Raw genomic sequence first — 19,252 nt, forward strand, 5'->3', positions numbered from 1 at the left:
AAATATATTCTTGGAAACCCTCAATTTTTTTGTTTGAAAAAAAAAAAAAAAAGCATCACTTGTTGAAGGGGTACACAAAAAAAGTGGCAGGAGGAAAAAAACGTTTTTATTTACAATAGAAGGCAACACTATGGGCACGTATACAGTATGTACATATTAGTCTGTTTTTTTTTTTTTTTTTTTTTGGGGGGGGGGCAGTAGTTACAAGCCAGTTAAACAGTGCTCACAACAATCCACTACGTACATTCAACACAAAGCCTCAAGGTTAGCGCGATAACTAACGATCGTTAGGTAGAAAAACAAAAACAACAAAAAAATCCCCGCACGTGACCAGGACGCCTTCGGACACCCCGGGAGATTCGGAACGCGCTTACGGGCGCTGCGATCCGGAGACATTTCAAAGGAAAATCGCAGTTCGTGCTGGTGGCCTTTGTCACCTCATCGTGAAAAACGAAAAGGAAACAAACGGGAACTGCCAGGGAGGAAGGAAAAAAAAAAAATGAAAAATAAAAACATCTCCCCCTGCAAACGCCGATTTAACAACTGCGTACATCTGAGCACTGATTGATTGCGACTCGCCATCCAAAGGCGCTCGAGCACCGGCCGCTTACCGCGTCTTCCGAGCAGACTTTTTGGTCGTGAGACTGCAAACTGGCTTTTCATGATTCCACCATCGTTTCGGATTCATATGGACACATTAGGGGCCAGATATCTCATCTCCCAAAATGAAAAAAAAAATAAAATGAAAAAAAAAATGTGCTTTGAGCCTTTCAACATGTCAGTAGTGTTTGCCAAAGGGCAGCGGAGCCCCTCCCCCAACGATCTAGTATTAGCTCCTCTAGGACGCGATCACTAAAAAAAAAAAAAAAAAAAAAAAAAACGAGGGAGGCTACCGGACAAAATCATAGTACGAGCTTTCCTGGGATATACATATAAATTGTTACTATTTATAATCTATATATTAGAATAAAAATACATTTGGCAACATGTGGGATGCGTCCCACTAAGTCAGGACTTCTACTTTTTTGGTCTTGATGGAAACTACGAGAAGGAGACCCGAGCGTGACCCTTAACTTACTCTACGATGTTTATTTAAAAATGTTTTATAAAAAAAAAAAAAAGGCAGTTTGGTGGAAATTTTCAAGAACAGGAAGTGGATCACTCCGTGCAGGAAGCCCCCCCAAAAAAAGCCACCCCCGAAAAAGTGTAGCTGGCAAGCTCAAGATGGAAGAAGCTTCTTTACTTTTGTTCTTTTAGGCTTCCGTCGCTTTCCTCTTGGCGTTTTTCACCGGGGCCTTTCCGGGGCCCTCAAGACGGGCGGCGACGGCGGCGGCATCCTGGTGGTGCTCGTCGTGCTCCTGGCAGCACAGCTGCCCCGTGGGGGGCCAGGCACGCAGCGCCCCCTCCTGGTGGGCCTTGCAGAAGGAGTTGGGGCACAGCTGGCAGAAGGCCACCGAGTTCTTGCCGCAGACGTCGCAGTGGTGCCACGGGCAGTCCCAGCGACCTGACGGCAAGCGGGAACTTTACTCAAAGCCCAAATATCACAAGGGGGAGATGAGTCGGGAGATTTAGGGAATGTGACGTCTGTCCCAAGGCCCGAAGGAAATATGGATGCACTTCAAACTGGGAGGTTTCCACACACACTATCTAAAAATGGGACCAAAGTTATTTTTATTTGCTAAATACTACAATAATGAGATTCATTTTCCTGACAATATTCAGAAGCAGAAGTTGGCATACACTTGATGACTTTGTGGGGCGCCTTGCTCGCACTTCCCTCTTCGGGTCCGCCTGTCGGGACTTTGCGACGGCCGCTTACTAATCAGTTTTCTTTCAGGTTATGTCACGCCTTGTTCCTGGTACGTACTTGTTTCACTGTGACTAATTAACGACAATCTTTAGCAAGCATCTTCACGAGGTCTTCGGGACCAAAGAACGTCAATCTCTGCGACATCGAATACGACTCGTGCGTGAGCAGTATGATGACTGGACATTCTGATGGCGTTCACAAGAAAGTGGCCCCTTCAGGCAGGCAGGCATCAGGAAATTGCACCCGAGGATGAAGCAGACTTATGTGTTGGTGGATTTTTTTTCTCTTGACGTTCCCATGATGTTACAAAGAAGTAAAATGCGTTTCAGGTGCGCCACAGATGTGTCTCGTAATATGACTCTTCCAAAAAATTTACATTTGGGTTGGAAGCTACAGTAAAACCTGGATTGGAAATCGTCCCCCCTCTCCACAAAATGCTTCTTTCCTTCCTTATTCTTGGATTTAGCAAATTCTCTTAAAAGGGGGAGGGGGGGGGCATACGTTCATTTTTCCATAGTGTATGTAAATATCTGGGAGCAACGTTTGGCTTTTTTGATCCACGTTTTGGAGTTATCACATTTAATTTTTTTTGAATGCGGGTGATTACGTGATGCGCGTGTACTGACCGAAGGGCCTCTTGGAGAGGTTGAGGCAAGACAGGTGGAAGGCTTTGGTGCACGTCTTCTTCCCACAGATGACCAGCTGTCCCCCGTCGCCGCAGCGGAAGCACTCGTCGTCCGACTTCTTGCCCTCCGTCCGCCGCTTCCTGTACTTGCGCTTCAGCTTCTTCCCTTTGGGCTCGGCCGCCTGACCGCCGGAGTTCTGTTGACGGCGGGTAAAGTCGTCAAGGAGTCGTACTTTGACCTACGGCTAATTGTTTCCACAACCGCGCTTGACACTCAAATCGCGTTTGCCCACTGAAATGAACGGAAATGTATTCGACCCGTTTCAGACCCCCGCAAAAAACACAATTCAAAATTGAAATACAACTGTAATATTGCACTGAATAAAGACATACAGTAAAAATATCAAATGGAATGTTAAGAAGCTAAGTTTCTGAAAATAAAAACCCGAACATTTGACTTTCACTGAACATAAATAAGTCAAGGTAGGACTTATTTATGTTCATTTCTGCATGAATTTTTTTGGTTTTTTTTTCAATAAAACCTTGGGGCGATCTCCCAGGAAGCCGCTGCAGTTCGGGGCGCCGCAGCGACACACCGTCTTCTCATTTCCCAAACAGTCCAGGTTGTAGTTGAATGTCAGCTCGGTGCCTGCCAAGGAAAAAAATCAACACCAGAGTGTCAGAGACGTTTCATTTAGGGTGGAATATTTCCTGCTCGGGTGGGATTGTCAACAGTTTCTCCGAGTCTCCAATAACGCCAAACGTGGCTCCATTTGTTGTCAGCCACCTTTTTGAAAAATAGCTCAGAAAAGTGGCCAGGCTGCCAGCATCGACACGCGCTGGCTTTAGTGTCAATTACGAGACTTCGTTTCGTTAGCTAGCTCAATTCAAAAAGGGGAACTCATTTTACAATGAGTGAATGATGATACAATGAATGACAATACAATCCATCCATTTTCCCAGCTGTCAGCGGGCAGGAGGCGGGGTACACCCTGAACTGGTTGCCGGCCAATCGCAGCGCACGCGGAGACAGACAACAGTCGCCGTCACAATCACACCTTGGGGCAATTGAGAGCGTCCAATTAATGTTGCATCCTTTGGGGATGTGGGAGGAAACCAGAGTGCCCGGAGAAAAGCCATGCGGGCATGGGGGGGACCGAGATTTGAATCCCGGTCCTCAGAACTGTGAGGCAAACACTTGCTCCACAGTGCTGCCCGCGACACAATTGCATTACAATAGAATGCAACACGCTCGTTCTTTTTTTTTTTTTTTGTATAGTTTTGATGATTATTGCTTCCAGGAAACCAAAACCTCAAATTCACCATCTTTAGAAACTAAATACTCGAGTATGTAACAATCAAGATCAAGTATGAGGGAATCGATATGAAGGACTTTTCTAGCGTATTTGAATTGTTGCGCGCATGAAAATACCTGCTGGGACGTCGCTGACGGCAAACAGTCCGACGCGCGTGTCTCCGTTGACGGTCCACTTTTGCGTCTCGCAGTTGGGTTGACAGCTGTGGTTCATGAAACGGGAAAAGTTCCCCTTGGGACCGGCGTCGATGATGCGGTCCTTAGCGGGGGGGGGGGAATCAAGGGTAAAAATCGAAATCTCATTTTTCATTGTTCGATAAGCAGAGGCTTCTGTGTTTGTTGTATTGACAACTGTGACGCTACAGCTGGCTGTCACGTAACGTTCCCAATGCAATACCGTGCCGTTCGTGTCGCTCCCAGCGGGAAGGAACTGCTGAGCGCGCAGAACCGCGTACGCCGGGGAGCATCGGTCCGATAGAACGCACGCGTCAATCCCGCTTATACCTTGTCAATGGTGAGCATGTAGAAGTCGGTGATGTTGTTCTCGTGAGCGTACTTGATCCTGGCCCGGCATTCGTCCTCGTCTATCAGCTCGCCGATGTATTCGTTGACAAACTCGCCCTGGCGGATCCAACAGATGCAAGTTTCACGCGCTACCGTTTGGAATTTTCGCGCACGTGGAGGTGGAACAACTAATCAACTGTCAAATGAATTGACTATATTGAACAATCATTTAGAGACAATTTGACCTAAAATTGTGTAAATCCTCTGACGTCAGCCTCTCATCAGTAAGAATGATCCATGAAAGCAGAATGTTCAATTGTTACATTTGCAAACATCAGCGTTGACTTGGAAACTGATGATCAACATATTTCCTTCTTTTCTAATGTTACAGCCCAAATCAATCCCAATTTCTGGTCACTTGAATACACACCATTAAAAGAAGGGTTATAATCGGAGAGGCTACGTGAAGGGGAACTGAACGGCGTCACGTTGGAACGTCGATACGTCGCGCGAGTGCTTGTCGGGACTCTGCCGCTTCACCTTCTTGATGTCGCGCAGAGCCACCAGGCCCCAGCCCTTGCCGGGCGTCTTGATGATCTTGGTGTCCGGGTAGAGCCGCTTGGTGAAGTCCTGGTTGCAGCAGCGCTCGCCGCTGGGGCACACCTGCGGGTGGCACTCGTACTGCAGCATGCGGTTCAAGCACTCCGACTCGAAGCCGCACGGACGCTCCACCGACGGCTTGCAGTTGCACTTGGGGATCTCGGAGACGTCGGCGGCGTACACCTGGACTTTGCCCACCGGTTTGTTCACCTGAAAGTGACGAGAGGCCTCCGATGAAAAGCGTCCGTACGTGGCGGCGTCACGGAACGCAGTCGACGAGGTATGGCTGGCGGATACGTCTTGGAATAAAATGGCCAAACCGCCGTCCACTAACAAGATTTATTTTATTTCTTCTGATATCAGACAAGCTTTGAAACGCTTTCTCCCCACGTCATTGAATCATTTTTGTTGTTATGGTTTCCCCGGTGGGTACCGATCCCAGGTATCGCCATCGGGCCAATACGGGACGCAGCGGTTCGCAGGCCAAACGGCTTCGGCGACGTAGATGCAAACGACGAGGACATTTTAGGAAAAATGAACTACGTATTTAGGAGGTTTACAAGCTAACAAGTCAGTGTGCGAAGGACGAACCCCATTGTGACAACATCGATTAAAACGGGTCTTGAAGTGGCGGATCGCGGTGCCTGGCCAGACCCAGAAGTGTTCCCAAGCGCACCCTTTACCATAGCACAAAAATATTGCTTATTATTTAAAACATAAAAGAAGCTTCAGTTTTAAGCGGTGCATCATATTACAATCTTTCCGGTAGTGATGGAGCGTACTGACCAATCACATGCGAGTTCCGCCACCCTTTCAGGCAAAATACGCATTTTCGTTGTGTGTTCCAAATTGCTCGCGCGTTGTTCCATACTCGGGCAATCAAGATGATTCCGAATAAGATTTTGCATCGACCGGTGTATGCTCGGATTAAAACCGTAGGGATGGGACCTGAAAGAAGCCAGTCTAAGAACCGGTTAGCAGTCTTTTCATTCCAAAGAATCGTTTCTTTGCTTGGCTGAAGAATCTGCTTATTGATTCCTCTTTTGAGTGATGTCCCACATAACGTAAAAAGGCAGAAGCAGTCCAAAGTTTGTGCGAGATCGCACCTGAAAAGCAGCCTGTGATTTGTTTGTGATTCTCACCTTGATAAACTTGTAGGGGGGAGGTTTTCGGTTTTTCTCCTGCGCTTCCTTGGCTTCCTGCTTCATCTTCATCTCCTTGAAGCGAGCTTCAGCCTCCAACAGAGCTGAGGAAACAAAGCAGGTAAGGAAACGAGTCGGGGCGAGATCTGTTTGCCGTCTGGATCTTTACCGGTCTTGAAGACCTTCCCGATGCCGGTCCGCTGGTACTTGCTTCCACGGTCGCCCTCCATGTAAGGGAAGACCCGGCCCTGGTGGGTCCAGAAGTAGTCCCTGGAGCCGAAGAAGAAGACGGGGAACTCGCCGATCTGGTGGCGAAGGTGCTGGATGTTTGTGGGAATGTTGCGGGGGTGTTGAATCTCCGCGGGCCACCATCTGAAGGGAAAAGACAATTGGAAAGGTTGGGAGGAAAAAGTTGTCGGCATCCGCGGTCCGGGGCTCACCGGTAAGTTCCCAGTTTGACCCAGATGATGTCTCGGTATTTGGGCTTTTTGCCGGCGCGACAGTCGTTGCAGAACCAGCTGCCGTCCGGCATGGCGATGTTCAGGCAGTCCGGGTGGAAGGCGGCCGGACAAGACTCGCAGCACAGCAGTTGACCTCCTACGAGGCGCACATACATTTTGGGAAATAACTACAAACTGATAGTAATAGAGGAGCGATGCCATTTCTACACCAGGCTATTTTAAAAAAAATTTAAAAAAAAAATGAAAAAAAAAAGAGAGATGCAAGGCTTCAAAAGTGGACTTAAAAGTGATCCCCCCCCGCCTGTATTTCTATCATCATCCTGACTTGTTTCCTGTTTTTGCACGGCACCTTTGGAGCAGACGAAGCACCAGCTGACGTTGACATGACTGTGGTGGCAGTATCCTTTCTTGGCGTTGAAGTGGTTGGTGCAAACGATGGCGGTGTTGGCGATGGTCTCGCTGCCCGCCGCCACACACTGGTCTCCCACGTGGTAGGCCACGGGGCAGCGCAGGCATCGCATCAGACGCCCTGGAAACGCATAATAAAAAAATGAAAAAAAATAAATAAAAAAAGAAAGAAAAAGAATTGGCTAATGAGCAGAGCTCGAAGTTGGTGCCTTGAGATACAAGTTCCATTTGTTCAATTAATCATACTCACAACTCAAAAGGTAACGGCAATCATTATTCCCCGGTGAAAATGCTAATGATCGTTACAGGCCTCCGCAAAGAATTTGTTTTAAGTAAACTAACTGCATGGCAAAACACATCTTGAAGCCTTTTTTAACGATAAAAATAAATTAAATGATATTAAATTACATTTATTTATGAAATACTCTACATACCAGGGGTCACCAACCATTTTAGGCTGAGGGCTACTTCGTGAGCAACGATCACATGAAGGGCTCCATGACTTGTTAGGGGCAAGCTTCCAAAATAACAAAACTCCTTATACTTTAGAAATGTATAAGTACTATATATTATATGACATTGTTTTTACATTTTTCATTGTAAGAAAGTCAGATTCAAAAGCTAAAGCACAAATAAAACCAATAATCCTAACAATTTGTAACCTATGCTATTTTTAGAACATGCCTCGCGGGCGCCTTAAGTGGTCCTCGTGGGCAACCAGGCAGCCGCGGGCACCACGTTGGTGACCACTTTACAATTAAATGAGTCGGAGATGGAAAAACAAAGTTTCCTGCGAATATTGTGAGGGTAAGCAGCTTGGAAAATGGATGACATATCCACTGGCCGAGTGAGGAGACGTCGGCGTGGCGGCGAAAGAGCTCCTCACCTTTGGTGGACTTGTGCTGGGTGCGGCACCCGAAGTGGCAGCTGATGCAGGCGTGCAGCGGGCAGCGGAAACCTTTGTTGTCAAACACAGTCAGCGGGCTGAGGCGGGCGCACGCCTCGTGGTAGAACTTGCCGCAGTGGGCAACGTGGCAGCGGCGCACCTCCCCGTCCGACCGCTTACACGTGAAGCACGAGTGAACCCCTGGCAGGAGAAACCGGGGAGGGATGTCAAAGATCCGACGGTCGGCGAAAGCGCCGCTAAGCTAAATCGATCGGGCGCTCACCCGTGCTGCACGGCCGACACAGCAGCTTGTCGTCGCGCTTCAAGCTTTCGCCCAGACAGCTGAGATGGAACATTCCGCAGCACGGCCCTTCGCAGGGAAGCAGATCCTCGCCGGCCCGCTCGCACACCTGCAAACGGAAACGCGTCCTATGCGTTCCGTGGCCGTAAAACAGTTCAACGGGGTGATCGCCGTGCGAAGACTGACCTGGCAGACAAACTCTTTCTTGCGTTCTCCCTTCTTCATCCCATCCAGGCTGTCACCCGGCGAATCGGGACATCCTTCGCTGCCAGAACCCTGCGCGCAAAATGGAGCTTCCATATTTTGCCCATTTGGACCTTTGTTGATGTGAAAAGTGTCAATTTCGTTTCCCAAGACGGCTTCAGTTCCATCATATGTTACCAGAAATAAGGAATGGGGCGATGATGACATTTTCAACGACGCTGCTGTCTCACCTCCGGTTCGGGACAAAGTGACGAGCGCCTCTTTTTGGCCTTGCACAGCTCAGCGAGGACCTTCCCATCCTGCTTCCACTTCCTCTTGGGCTTTGGTTTCTCAGCTTCTTGATCATCTGATGGAAGTGGACGATTATACACACACTTGTGGTGGTGTTATCAGTGCCGTGAATTGATTATAGCGGTACCTGTAAGAGGCCCTTGAGTCTTCTTCAGCTGCTTGGTGGTTTCTTTGACTTCTTTGGCAGGCTTCGGCCGCCTCATCTTCGTCTCCTCTTCGGCTCCCGCAAGAGTCCACGCCGGGGACTGTTTACGAAAAACGCTGTCAGCATGTGCTTCCTGTCTTATTTCATGACGCATAAAGGCTCTTCTCCGCAAAACTCACATTTTTTTGCCTCTTTTTGGGCTGCTGGTCCACCACGCTTGTCTTTTTGTAGACTTTCTTCAGCCCTCTCTTACCTAAGAGCACAGAGCGGCCAAAAGGATGCAAAAAAAAAAAAAAAAAAAAATGTTACTTTGTAAGTGTTCAGAATTACAAATTTATGTTTGGGAGACTTAAAAGGCAGATTGCTTCAACCTGAGCACATAAAAAGTGTCCAGGTTCCATTTTTGCACCGACCTGGAGCCGAACCTTCTCCTAACCTCTTCTTAGCCGGACCCGTGGATGGGTTCCTGCCCCCGTCCGCCTTTAAAAGGGAGCCGGGTCGGTTGGGCCTCGGCTTCTTCGTGAGCGGTCCCGCCGCTTCCACAGGGAGTCGATCCTGGGAAGTCAGATTTCTATTTAACTTTAATCAGCAATCCATGTTAAAATGATTTCAATCTTTTCCCCTCCTACATTTTAGCAGGGTTATGTTCAAAATTGCCATAATGTTAAACCAGTAAATGTAATAAAATTACTACACTGCCGTTTTTTTTCCCCTCACTGCATTTTCAAGTACAGCTCAGTAGTATTTAACATTTAGGTTATATAAATGTGAATTTAATAACAACTTTACAAGGTAGGTCAAACATTTAGGTACAATCTCACCTTATTGAGCAATTAAATACATGGATCTTTTTTGTCGAAGCGGCGTGATAATATAAGGCACCTTGTGTTTGCTCCTACTATATCTTGGCAGTACTGTACTTGGAAAGCCAAGTATTTTTTGAGGTGGAAGACGCACCCACCGACGCGAGACAAACCTGCAGTAGACGGTCATTTTTTTTCCTCTGCACGCTCTTCTTGAGATGGCCTCCATTCAGCCGCTCCCTCTGTTTCGCCGCCGCCACCTGGCCCATCAACAGTCGGGCCTCGGCCTCCATGCCGGGCTCCGGCTTCAACTTGTCCAGGATGCAGGGGTTGAGGTGGGGCCCCTTGTCGTCGTACACGAAGATGAAGTTGGCCAAGCGGTCTTCCAGCGACATGGCCAGCGCCTCGGTGGCCTGGATGACGCCCATCTTCCACTGGGGGTGCAGTTTACGGGGCACAGATTGAAGTGTCTGGAGGTAAAGACAACTCTTCACAAGGGAGGAAAATTCTGCTTATTTTAAATCATGACGTTGGCGATTACTTTTTTTTTTCCCCAATCAATTGATGAATCGCACACACACAAAAAAAAGTACTTTGCATCCCTTCATTCAAATACAGGAAATCGGAGATGAAAACAGCAGTCAGAGAATCAACAAAAATGTTGATCATTGTTTTCAACAGCAGATGTTTGCAATGGTCTTATTTTGATTCATCACAAAGAATATCAGTTTGCTTTCAGTGAAGGCTGCAGATATCTGAAAATATTTAGTGTTGAGAAGCTGACATTGCGTAAGAAGGAGAAGAGGCTAACAACAAAGTGATCGTGTGGTAAACGGGCAACCCGACCCTGCAGCTGACGATGCCACTCCTGAGGCCACACCCCTTAAAGGCACACGTCAACACAGTGCAGCGTGTGCCGGACATAAGATCAATTCTTTTCTTTACAGTCTGTTATTATTTTGCTTTGCGTTGCTATTTTTTTTTTTTTTTCATTAAAAATGTCACCAAATTGTTTGGGCATTTTTCTGGGAGTCCTAAACTGGTCTCAATCTATTTTAATTGATTAAAGTTTAAAAACATTATGAAAAATTGTGATACTGGCGATCGGACGATATGAAAAAAATATTGTGATCGAGATGATCCCCCAGGCTGAGGCTGAAGATGAAGTACCTTTTTGTGATGGATTCTGGAGGCCGGCTGCTTGTTGCACAGGCTGAGCTCCTGGTATTGGCTCTCAGAGGCGAACAACACCATGTTCTTCTCAAAAATGTAACCCCTCTCGGGGGCGTCTCCAAAATACTGGACGTGGTAAAGGAGGCCCAGCCTGCTTTTAGCTTCAAAAAATAAAAACAAAACACACACATAGTCGGACTTTTCAAACTCATTCTTGCGTTGCGAGACAGTCGAGCGGGCCCTCACCGTTGGGTTTGATGTGATGATTGAGCTCCGGGTCGGTGGTCACAATGCAGGGCCACCAGGGGTACCCCGCCACCTTGGTCCAGACAACGTCGCCAACAGAGAAGCCGCTGGGCGAAGGCGGCACTTCTCTCGTGTCCGCTGATGCCTCAGAGACGACGGCGGGCTAGACCAACAACAAAATGATCAAAAACAAAACTACATTCCAAAGACTAAAATGGTGTGTGGACATTTCAGTAACGTTAGGAATTAAGCTTGCTCCACAGCGGACGCGCCGCAAAGTTTGATTTCGTGTTCGACGAGCGGCCGCTGCAAGCACGACCGTCTGCTTCATATCATCTTTCATTTCTTCCCCATTCTACTCCGCATTCCAGCCCCGCGACGGGGCGGTGGCCAGCGCACCGTTCCGTCCCCCCGGCGACCCTGCGGTCACCGTTCTCCGAGCCTATCGGCTGCCGAGACACGATTTGTAGCTTGAATTTGAAAAGTCCCCGTTCTGGAGCAAATGAGCGAATTTTCACTCGTACAGATTTGAGCAAACCACGTCGACGTTATATGTAATCACGACGTGTCCACGATTCAATTTGTTTCTCGCGTGAAGAGCAAAATGACCACCACAGAATTTGCCACGAGTGTTCAGAAGGATTGGAAAGAGGCCACTCCAGGAATCACAAGGTGGGGGCCTTGTAGTTGTTGATATTTTGGGGTAATACTTTTGTAAAAATCATTTTTACAGGCATTACAGCTTTCATGTAACAATTTCTCATCCAAACCAACAAAAATCTACCTTGTCTGCACGAAATACATTTTTTTTTTTTTTTTTTTTTAGGCTGAACTTAATTTTGTTCTCATTTTTTCTTTTTAAGTTACTGAAGGTTGATCAGCCCCAAAAAAATCCTGATCAAGTTTTTTTTTTGGTTTTTTTTTTTTTTTTAAGTATTTTGGATGGACTGTAACACTGTCTCTATGGCGCCTCACTAAACACGGAATATGAATTTCAAACGGTTCCCGGAAGCCCTGAAATCCACTCATTGGAATTTTTAGCGCGTCAATGATGTCAGAAGCAAAGATCTCCCTCCGCCTTGCTCAGCGATGTCAACATTACAAATGTGGACATAGCGGATACAAAACTGGGTCAAAGAGAAGTAGCTGTCAGAGGGCCTTTTTCTGGACGCGCTTATGACAAAACCAAGGTGCTTGGGGAAATGAAATTGACATTTTTCTACAATGGCCATGCTGGTGACTCAACTCTTCGGAGGTTGAAATTTCAAGAATATGGGACATTTGATGGGTCTGTGATCAACGCAAAATACATTTCAGCTGTTCTAGTCGGACTTTCCTGGCATTTTTCGTCTTTGCAGCAGATGCAAGACTGTTTTGGGTCAACACTGACTGACTGGCATTTGGAAGGCTTCCTACTTTCCTCCATCTTGACAAAGGCCCCGGTTCCAGCAGAAGCAAATCGGCATTGATGCTGTCACCAGCAGGTTGCACTGGAGGGATGGTGTTCTTTGGCATTTGGAATTTTGGCCAAAATTTTCAACCTTGGTTTCATCAGACCATAACACATTTTTGCCACATGCTTTTGGGAGATTCAAGTTAAGGCTTTTGCTTGCCACCCTATTCCACAAACCAGACATATGACAAAGACGGGAGATTGTTGCCATGTATTAAACAGCCAGTACTTGCCAGGAATTCCTGCAGGTCCTTCAATGTTGCTGTTGGGCTGATGGCAGCCTCTCCAAGCAGTTTTCTTCTGGTCTTTTTATCAATTTTGGAGGGACGTCCAGTTCGTGGCAATGTCACTGTTGTGCCGTATTTTCTCCATTTGACGATGACCGTCTTCACTGTGTTCCACGGCATGTTCAGTGCCTTGGAAATTCTTTTGTACCCTTCTCCTGACTGATACCTTCGGACTATGAGATCCTTCTGATGCTGTGGGCGCTCTCTGCGGACCACGGCTTGCGACTACAAAAATGTCAGGAAAAGCCCATTAGAACAGCTGAGTTTTACTGGAGGTTCATCAGAGGCACTTTATTTCAATGGTAACCGAGGCGGGCTTGTGCTGACTCCTATTTAACGTGACTTTGAAGAGCCGGACTTCACCGCATTTCAGTACGCCTCGAACAAATTGACGGAAGAATGAGATGACTAGAAGCAAAAACTAACCTCATCAGCCTCCTCCGAAGCAGAACCCGAGCCGACGAGACCATCTTCGGGTACGGCGGAAGAACAGAGGTCAGCTTGGAGTTTTGCTTTGAGAGGTCTACCCCGCCGCTTCTTCACCTCCTGCCTTTCTACGGGCGCAGACGCCGCACCTTCAACGACGGCTGAGCACGGCTCAAAGATCGGCGTCCGGACCGACTGGGGGACGGCCGCTTGCAGCACCGGCTCGCCGCGCGAGTGCGGACGGCCGCCGTTGGAATTCGGCACTTCGCCGCACTTGAGGACGGGCGTCTCGGCGGCGCACAGCTTGGGGACGGCGTCCTGGTCGCTGTTGAGCACCAGAGACGTAAGGTCCTTCAGCCTCTCGTGGCCAGACATCTTCTGGAGCACGCTGTCCTGCAAGGTGGCAGCCAGTTGGGCGGCGGCCTGGTCCATGAGGAGGGAAGGGTCGCCGCGGGAATCCGCCGGCCGCTTAACGCTGACGGGATTGGCCGGCTCGGGCATCGAAGGCAGGGAGCTCCCTTTGCTGTCCATTCCATCCAAGTCCTCTCACGCTCTCTGACAAAACAGCAGAGATGTCACCAAGTGTGCAGGCTCAAAGTGCATTCACTCATTCACGGGGAACGGTCGTTGCGACTTAATCGCCAGGGTTTCTGTGAGCTCACACATGCGCTGTTCTGTGGTTGAACCAAAAGTGTTAAATGACAGATTTACCATTTTTATATTCGTTTGTGGGGACTGCCGGCACGGTGCACGACCGGTTACCACATCTGCCCAACAGTTCTGAGGTTGCAAGCTCAAATCCTGCTTTGTCTGTCTGGAGTTTGCATCTTTTCACTGTACAGGTTTTTTTTTTTTTTTTTCCCCCAGGTACTCTCTCTGCTTTCCTACCAAATCCCAAGAACATGTACGGTAGGCTAATTAAGAACTCTAAATGCCCTGTAGGCGTGAATGTGTGTGCCATTGGTTATTTGTTAACATTGTGGCTGGCGACCAGTTCGGGATGAACCACGCCTCTCGCCCGTGACCCGTGTGAGGAGAAGTGGTGCAGAAAATGGATGGCTGTGGGGTCTGGAACAGAAACAACTTTCAAGATTAGAAAATGTCGGGGTTTTTTGTGCACCAGGCCTTGGGTAAGGAGACATGAGATCAAGTCGCATGCGCAGATCAAGTAAAGCTCGAGTTTTACCATTCAAGTCAAGTCGCCTTATTAATGCAGTCTTACCTTCAGTATTTGATTTTTATCAAGCGTGAAGACCAATAAGATCAACTCCCAGGAGAATTGTTTTCTCTTCACTTTATTTAAAAGGGATCGCGCATATTGATGAACATCTGCATATAAAAATGACGGATTATAGCCGTTAGCCAGTTTCCATCCGTTGTCCCTGGCAGGTGGAGTTTAAAGTAGTACTTTAGTAATGGGTGAAATAGGCAAATTTTTAAAGTTCTCCAAAAAGTTCAATTTTCTTGCTTCAAGCGGTTCATGAGTCACAAGTACAAATAAGAGCAGTATTTGAACTGTAATGACATGGCTGAAAAGTACACTGAAATCAAATACATAAGAGTATCAATCAATTCCAAATTTTTGCCCAACCACACAGCAGAGGCATGAAAGGGAAGCTCAGCGACTTCAGAAAAACCTGCGCCTGTCACAAACGTTCCAGCTGCATCCGTTCGGTCGCTTGCATGATGCTTCCGAAGCAAATGGATTGGAACTTACATTGAGAAAGACTTCCACGCGCCGCAGCAGAACCCCCAGCAGGTAGCCTCTTTCCCCGGTTACCTTCCAAGTGAAAGGGCGAGCTAGCGGCTAGCTGCGGCGGGGGGGGGCAGGAACCGCGTGGAGCGATGCCCAAAGAGCGCATCACACTACGGGATAAGCCACGGAAAGCAGAGCAGCTGACGCCTCTGTGAATCGAGTCCCTGCACGCCGAAGTCACGCTGCAAGCCCCGCACAAGTGACATCTATTGGCGATGGAGGAGCCTCATCGGGGATCGACTTATCTCGTCTGGCGAGCGCCTCGCTTTTTGCGATTTTTCCAACTCGGGAACACTCTTCCGACGTACTTTGAAATAACAAATTTGCGTCGGCTCCGTGCACTGTTTCAAAATAATGATATAGTGAGCATATTTCATTGACAGGCGGGCATGTATTGTATTATTCCATCTCGACCAACTCGCGAGCGTCAGCCATGAACTAACAACTAGACAAAGCCGCCGCACAAAGGCCAAAAACGCCAAGAAGTCCGCTCCTAAGCCAGCGGGAGAATAACTCAACATGTCGGCGACTTGTAGTCGAGTCGGCTAAATGGCCGCGTCTGTCCGAATCGAGTGCGGGGCCGCGACTCCTTCGCGGGAGGCGCCATGACAGCTCGTTTGGAAAATTAAAAAAAAAAAAAAATGCTAAGTAGCGAATCCATTGAAAAGTAGCAGCCAGCGTTAGCATCGGCTAACTAGCCGCCTCTCGGTTAAAAACAAAAAAAGTGGACGCTGGGTCCCCCTTTACAAGTGCACGAAAAAAGTTCCCGAGTCGGCTGCCGTTGCCGGGCGAACTTGGGCGCCTTACCCGGTGGCTGGACGTCGCGGCGGCCGCTTACACGGACACGGGGAGTCGCTCCATGGCGTCAACGGAGATTTTCATTCAAGTGCAGTGAAAAAGCTCAAACGGGAAGGCCGACCAGCGCGAAAAATCCTCGCTCGCGATTGGTCGACGCCGCACACCAGCAAAAAAAAAAAAAACATTGGGAAATGGACGAGCCCCACGAGCGCAAACATTTACCATTCATTTTTGCATTTCAGTATTTACTTTTATTCCTCTTCTAATTCTTTATTTCTAGTCATTTTGGGTTATTTTGTGACGCTTTTTTTTTTTTTTTTTTTTACAATTTCAAAAAAACCTATCGAAACCTTGTCCAACATTTGCAACCACCCATATTATAATATAATTATTCTCTATAACAATGTTTATTAGACATTTGAGGGCCAAAGACAGAGTGGTCCAAACTCTGGCCTGGGGAACTTTTGTGGCGCACCCTCCATTTTTTTAATGGCCTGCAGCATATCCATTTTTGGGGGGACTTAAAACAGTAGTCCCCCATTGCTACTATTAGCAATGCAACTAATAAATTGGTTTTATGAAAAGCATTTTTAAATATGAATAAAAATCAATTTCGTTCGGAAGCATAAAAACCTTCCCTCCATTTATTTTATTGAAGCTAGGCCGCGTTCTTTGTGACTGCAGCATATTTCACAATTATCTCTCGTGCATCATCCTCTGCTGATACCCACCGAAGTGTGATCGCAACTGCGAGCTTGTTACACACGTTAAAGTGTCATCGTGAAAAAAGTTGAAATCTCTTGTATGTTTTAAAAACAGGGGGGAAAAAAAAGAAAAAAAAACTACAGTAGTTTTCTGTGAGCGTAGTGAGGATGAGTGTGCCAGAGTATGACCGGGTGGATGTTTTCCTTTTGGCTTTTCCTCTGCTGTAACGCTTCATTTCCCTCACAAGGTGCCAAAAGTTCGTTTTCTGGACCAAAGTCTGCACATTTGCAAGAAGACGCAGTCGTCCATCCGTTGCACGAGGAAGAAGGAAAGAGCGTGCGAAGCAATCGTGGTGGATTTGTGCATTTGGAAGTGATTTTAAGCACATCCATTCAGACCAGAACAATTCTCCGTGCTTAGTACGGGATGTGTCATTTTCGAGTAGGGCTTACTCCATTCTCTTTGTGTCAATGTTGATTTTTTTTTTTTTTTTAGCCAAGCCCTCGGCTATAAGTGAGATGCAAATATTGATATTCGAACCGTCTCAATAACTTGTCAAGCAACTGACAATGATAACATGCAATGCAATAACCCAGGCAGCTGTTGGCGTATATTCTACAGTATTCTCATTTCTCCTCCATGAGAACTTGAAAGATGGTTCCACAGAGGAGCAGGTAATAATCAAGGCAAGATTGCACAGTTTGACATTATTTTGCACTTATCCGGCAACCCTTGTGAGGATAACCGACTCAAATAATGGATGGGTGGATATTTTACACTCATATGAAGCATTCAGAGGTGTGAGGTACAATTTCTTGATTAATATACATCAAGTTTAGCATGAAAATGAAGGTTATGCACAGTTCAGTGTGCCGAGCTATGACGTCAGGCTTTTTTTTTATAGCCATCAGGTTTACTGTAAATTATGCAGTAATACGTCAGAGACGGAAGTGCGTAACTTTCAAGTTAAAGTGTCCCGGCTCGTGAAACGCGACAGAAGCTGTACACCACCAAGACGACCGAATTGTTTGAGTTCATTTTAAATTTTAAGTACATACAATTAACATGTTCGCTAGGAAACTGTGAACATGTTTTTAAATGATTGGTATTTTTTAAAGGTACATTACAGGGTATTTTTTCCTCCCCGTCAGAAAAAAAGCATTATCCAAAAATACAAGACTATGTTAAAGTAGTTAAAATGTAATTCGGAATGCTTCTTGGCACATAAATACTAAAAATATTGTGGTAATTTCCCATACAGTGTATTACTTTTCGGGTTATCACTTCCTTTTCCGGGTGTCAGATCCCGCCAAAAGTCGTGGGCGGCATGACTTTCAAATTAAAGTGTCCTGTTTCCTGAAACACTGTCTACTAAACAATTAAAAATTAGAAAAAGATAAACGACCTTGCAAACGTAAATAAAAGACACTTTTTTTGTACATAACTATTGACAGATATAAATATAAAATCTGTTATTCTTTACATTGTCGAGTGGCCTCATTTGCATTGTATGAGTCACAAATCACCTGTACAAAAAGCATTCTTTGAAATTGAAGTACATCGTTATTTATCGTTAGACACCGTGTTTGATAAAAAAAAAACACAGTCATTTAGCCCGACAAAATGCTGTTATTAGTTATAAATCCGTAAAAACAACGTGTTGCATGGATCTCTCTCTATTAATCAGCCCCCAAAATGAACAGATTTATATATTTTTTTAAACCACGGTGGTTTTCGCCTGACCAAAAAAAAAAAAGTATTAGTCATGATTCAAGTACAAATGAGCGTATAAAAGTAACGATCTGATAAGAAGTTGTCTCAACACATAGCGCGATAATTAGGCCCCTCCTTTTCCTGTTGGCGGCTTCCGGGCTCGGGCACTCGTCGTAAAAAAAAGACCGGAAAGCCATTTGGCCGCCATCTTGGTACTCCCAAAACGCGCGGAGGTTGGTTTATGGCGGGATTTTTCTCCAAATTTAGCATTTAGAATTAAAACTGGTCGCGTGAGTTTGACATTTTTCCAGTTCTGGTAACATTAAGGATTTCTAATTCGACTTGTTAAGCCAAAAAAGGCGAAGTGCAAAGGAAAGACATAGAACATCGTGACTAGGAAGAAACCTTGCATATTAATAGGGCCCGATTTCAACTTTTCCCAAAATATGCTGTGAAGCACTATCATAACGTAGCAAAAAAAAAAAACTTTGTCATAAAAACATTACATTTTAAGTCAATCACTTGGGATATATATTTGGAAATAAGGACTCGCAATGGGAAAAGACGCACTAAACGCGTCGTTCATTTGTAGTCTCTGCGACGTCCTATTTCAGACGGAAAATTGAAACTCGTTTCCTCGCACTTGAAAATCAAATTCAATTTGCAGAGCTCAATTCATCAAAAATTTCACTGAAAATGTCTTTTCTTGCTTATCCACTGTTGAAGTTTGGGAAATATTTACATCGCCATTTTGCAAAAAAAACGTCAGCCTATAAAGGTGAAGCAGAGCGGGATCAGTGAACAACAACAACTGGAAACAAAACTTTGTTCAAGTGAATTAAGCTCATCAGAAAATTACAAAAACAACCTTTACAAACCGTAACCGTGTCCAAGCAAATGTTTCCAACTTACCTGTGGAATGTTTTCTCACAGCCACCAAACAGGTCGGCATGCTTGTTATGGGAGTGTCAAGATGGCGACTTCAGTTTTGGTGGCCATTGAGCCATCCATATTATTATTATTATTTTTTTTTTAAGATCAATGATAAAAGTAGCAAGCAGCATGCTAACCGTTGCAACCGAGTAAAAGCGCCAATCCGGCTTGGCTTGATGTAGCCAACGAAGAAGTGACTTGAAGTCAACGTAGCGCACGACGTGTGAAAATGTAGCTAAAAAGTAAGAAGCAACAAAGCCGCAGATG

At 46.3% G+C, this 19,252-nt stretch overlaps 1 protein-coding gene across 4 annotated transcripts; it reads right to left on the reverse strand.

Moving 5' to 3' along the window:
* Positions 1-91: 91 nt before the first annotated feature.
* On the reverse strand, positions 92-15,801 carry nsd2 (nuclear receptor binding SET domain protein 2). 4 transcript variants are annotated; one of them, XM_061844313.1, is made up of 23 exons: positions 15,644-15,799; positions 13,081-13,635; positions 12,601-12,879; positions 10,915-11,077; positions 10,666-10,829; positions 9,669-9,965; positions 9,106-9,247; positions 8,872-8,945; positions 8,675-8,792; positions 8,487-8,602; positions 8,239-8,328; positions 8,035-8,161; positions 7,752-7,952; positions 6,807-6,986; positions 6,437-6,593; positions 6,166-6,368; positions 5,997-6,100; positions 4,795-5,064; positions 4,255-4,371; positions 3,868-4,009; positions 2,978-3,084; positions 2,437-2,632; positions 92-1,504 (listed from the first exon to the last, which is right to left on the reverse strand). In XM_061844313.1, the coding sequence occupies exons 2-23, from the start codon at positions 13,609-13,611 to the stop codon at positions 1,254-1,256; spliced, it is 4,029 nt and encodes a 1,342-aa protein (XP_061700297.1). In that variant the 5' UTR covers positions 13,612-13,635; positions 15,644-15,799; the 3' UTR covers positions 92-1,253. The 4 variants fall into 4 exon arrangements, with proteins under 4 accessions (XP_061700297.1, XP_061700298.1, XP_061700299.1 ...); XM_061844314.1 differs by lacking the exon at positions 15,644-15,799 and adding an exon at positions 14,798-15,621; XM_061844315.1 differs by lacking the exon at positions 12,601-12,879 and having other exon boundaries at positions 15,644-15,798.
* Between the last annotated feature and the right edge of the window lie 3,451 nt (positions 15,802-19,252).

This window comes from Syngnathoides biaculeatus, chromosome 15, assembly GCF_019802595.1.
Source record: "Syngnathoides biaculeatus isolate LvHL_M chromosome 15, ASM1980259v1, whole genome shotgun sequence".
NCBI classification, from domain to species: Eukaryota; Metazoa; Chordata; class Actinopteri; order Syngnathiformes; family Syngnathidae; genus Syngnathoides; species Syngnathoides biaculeatus.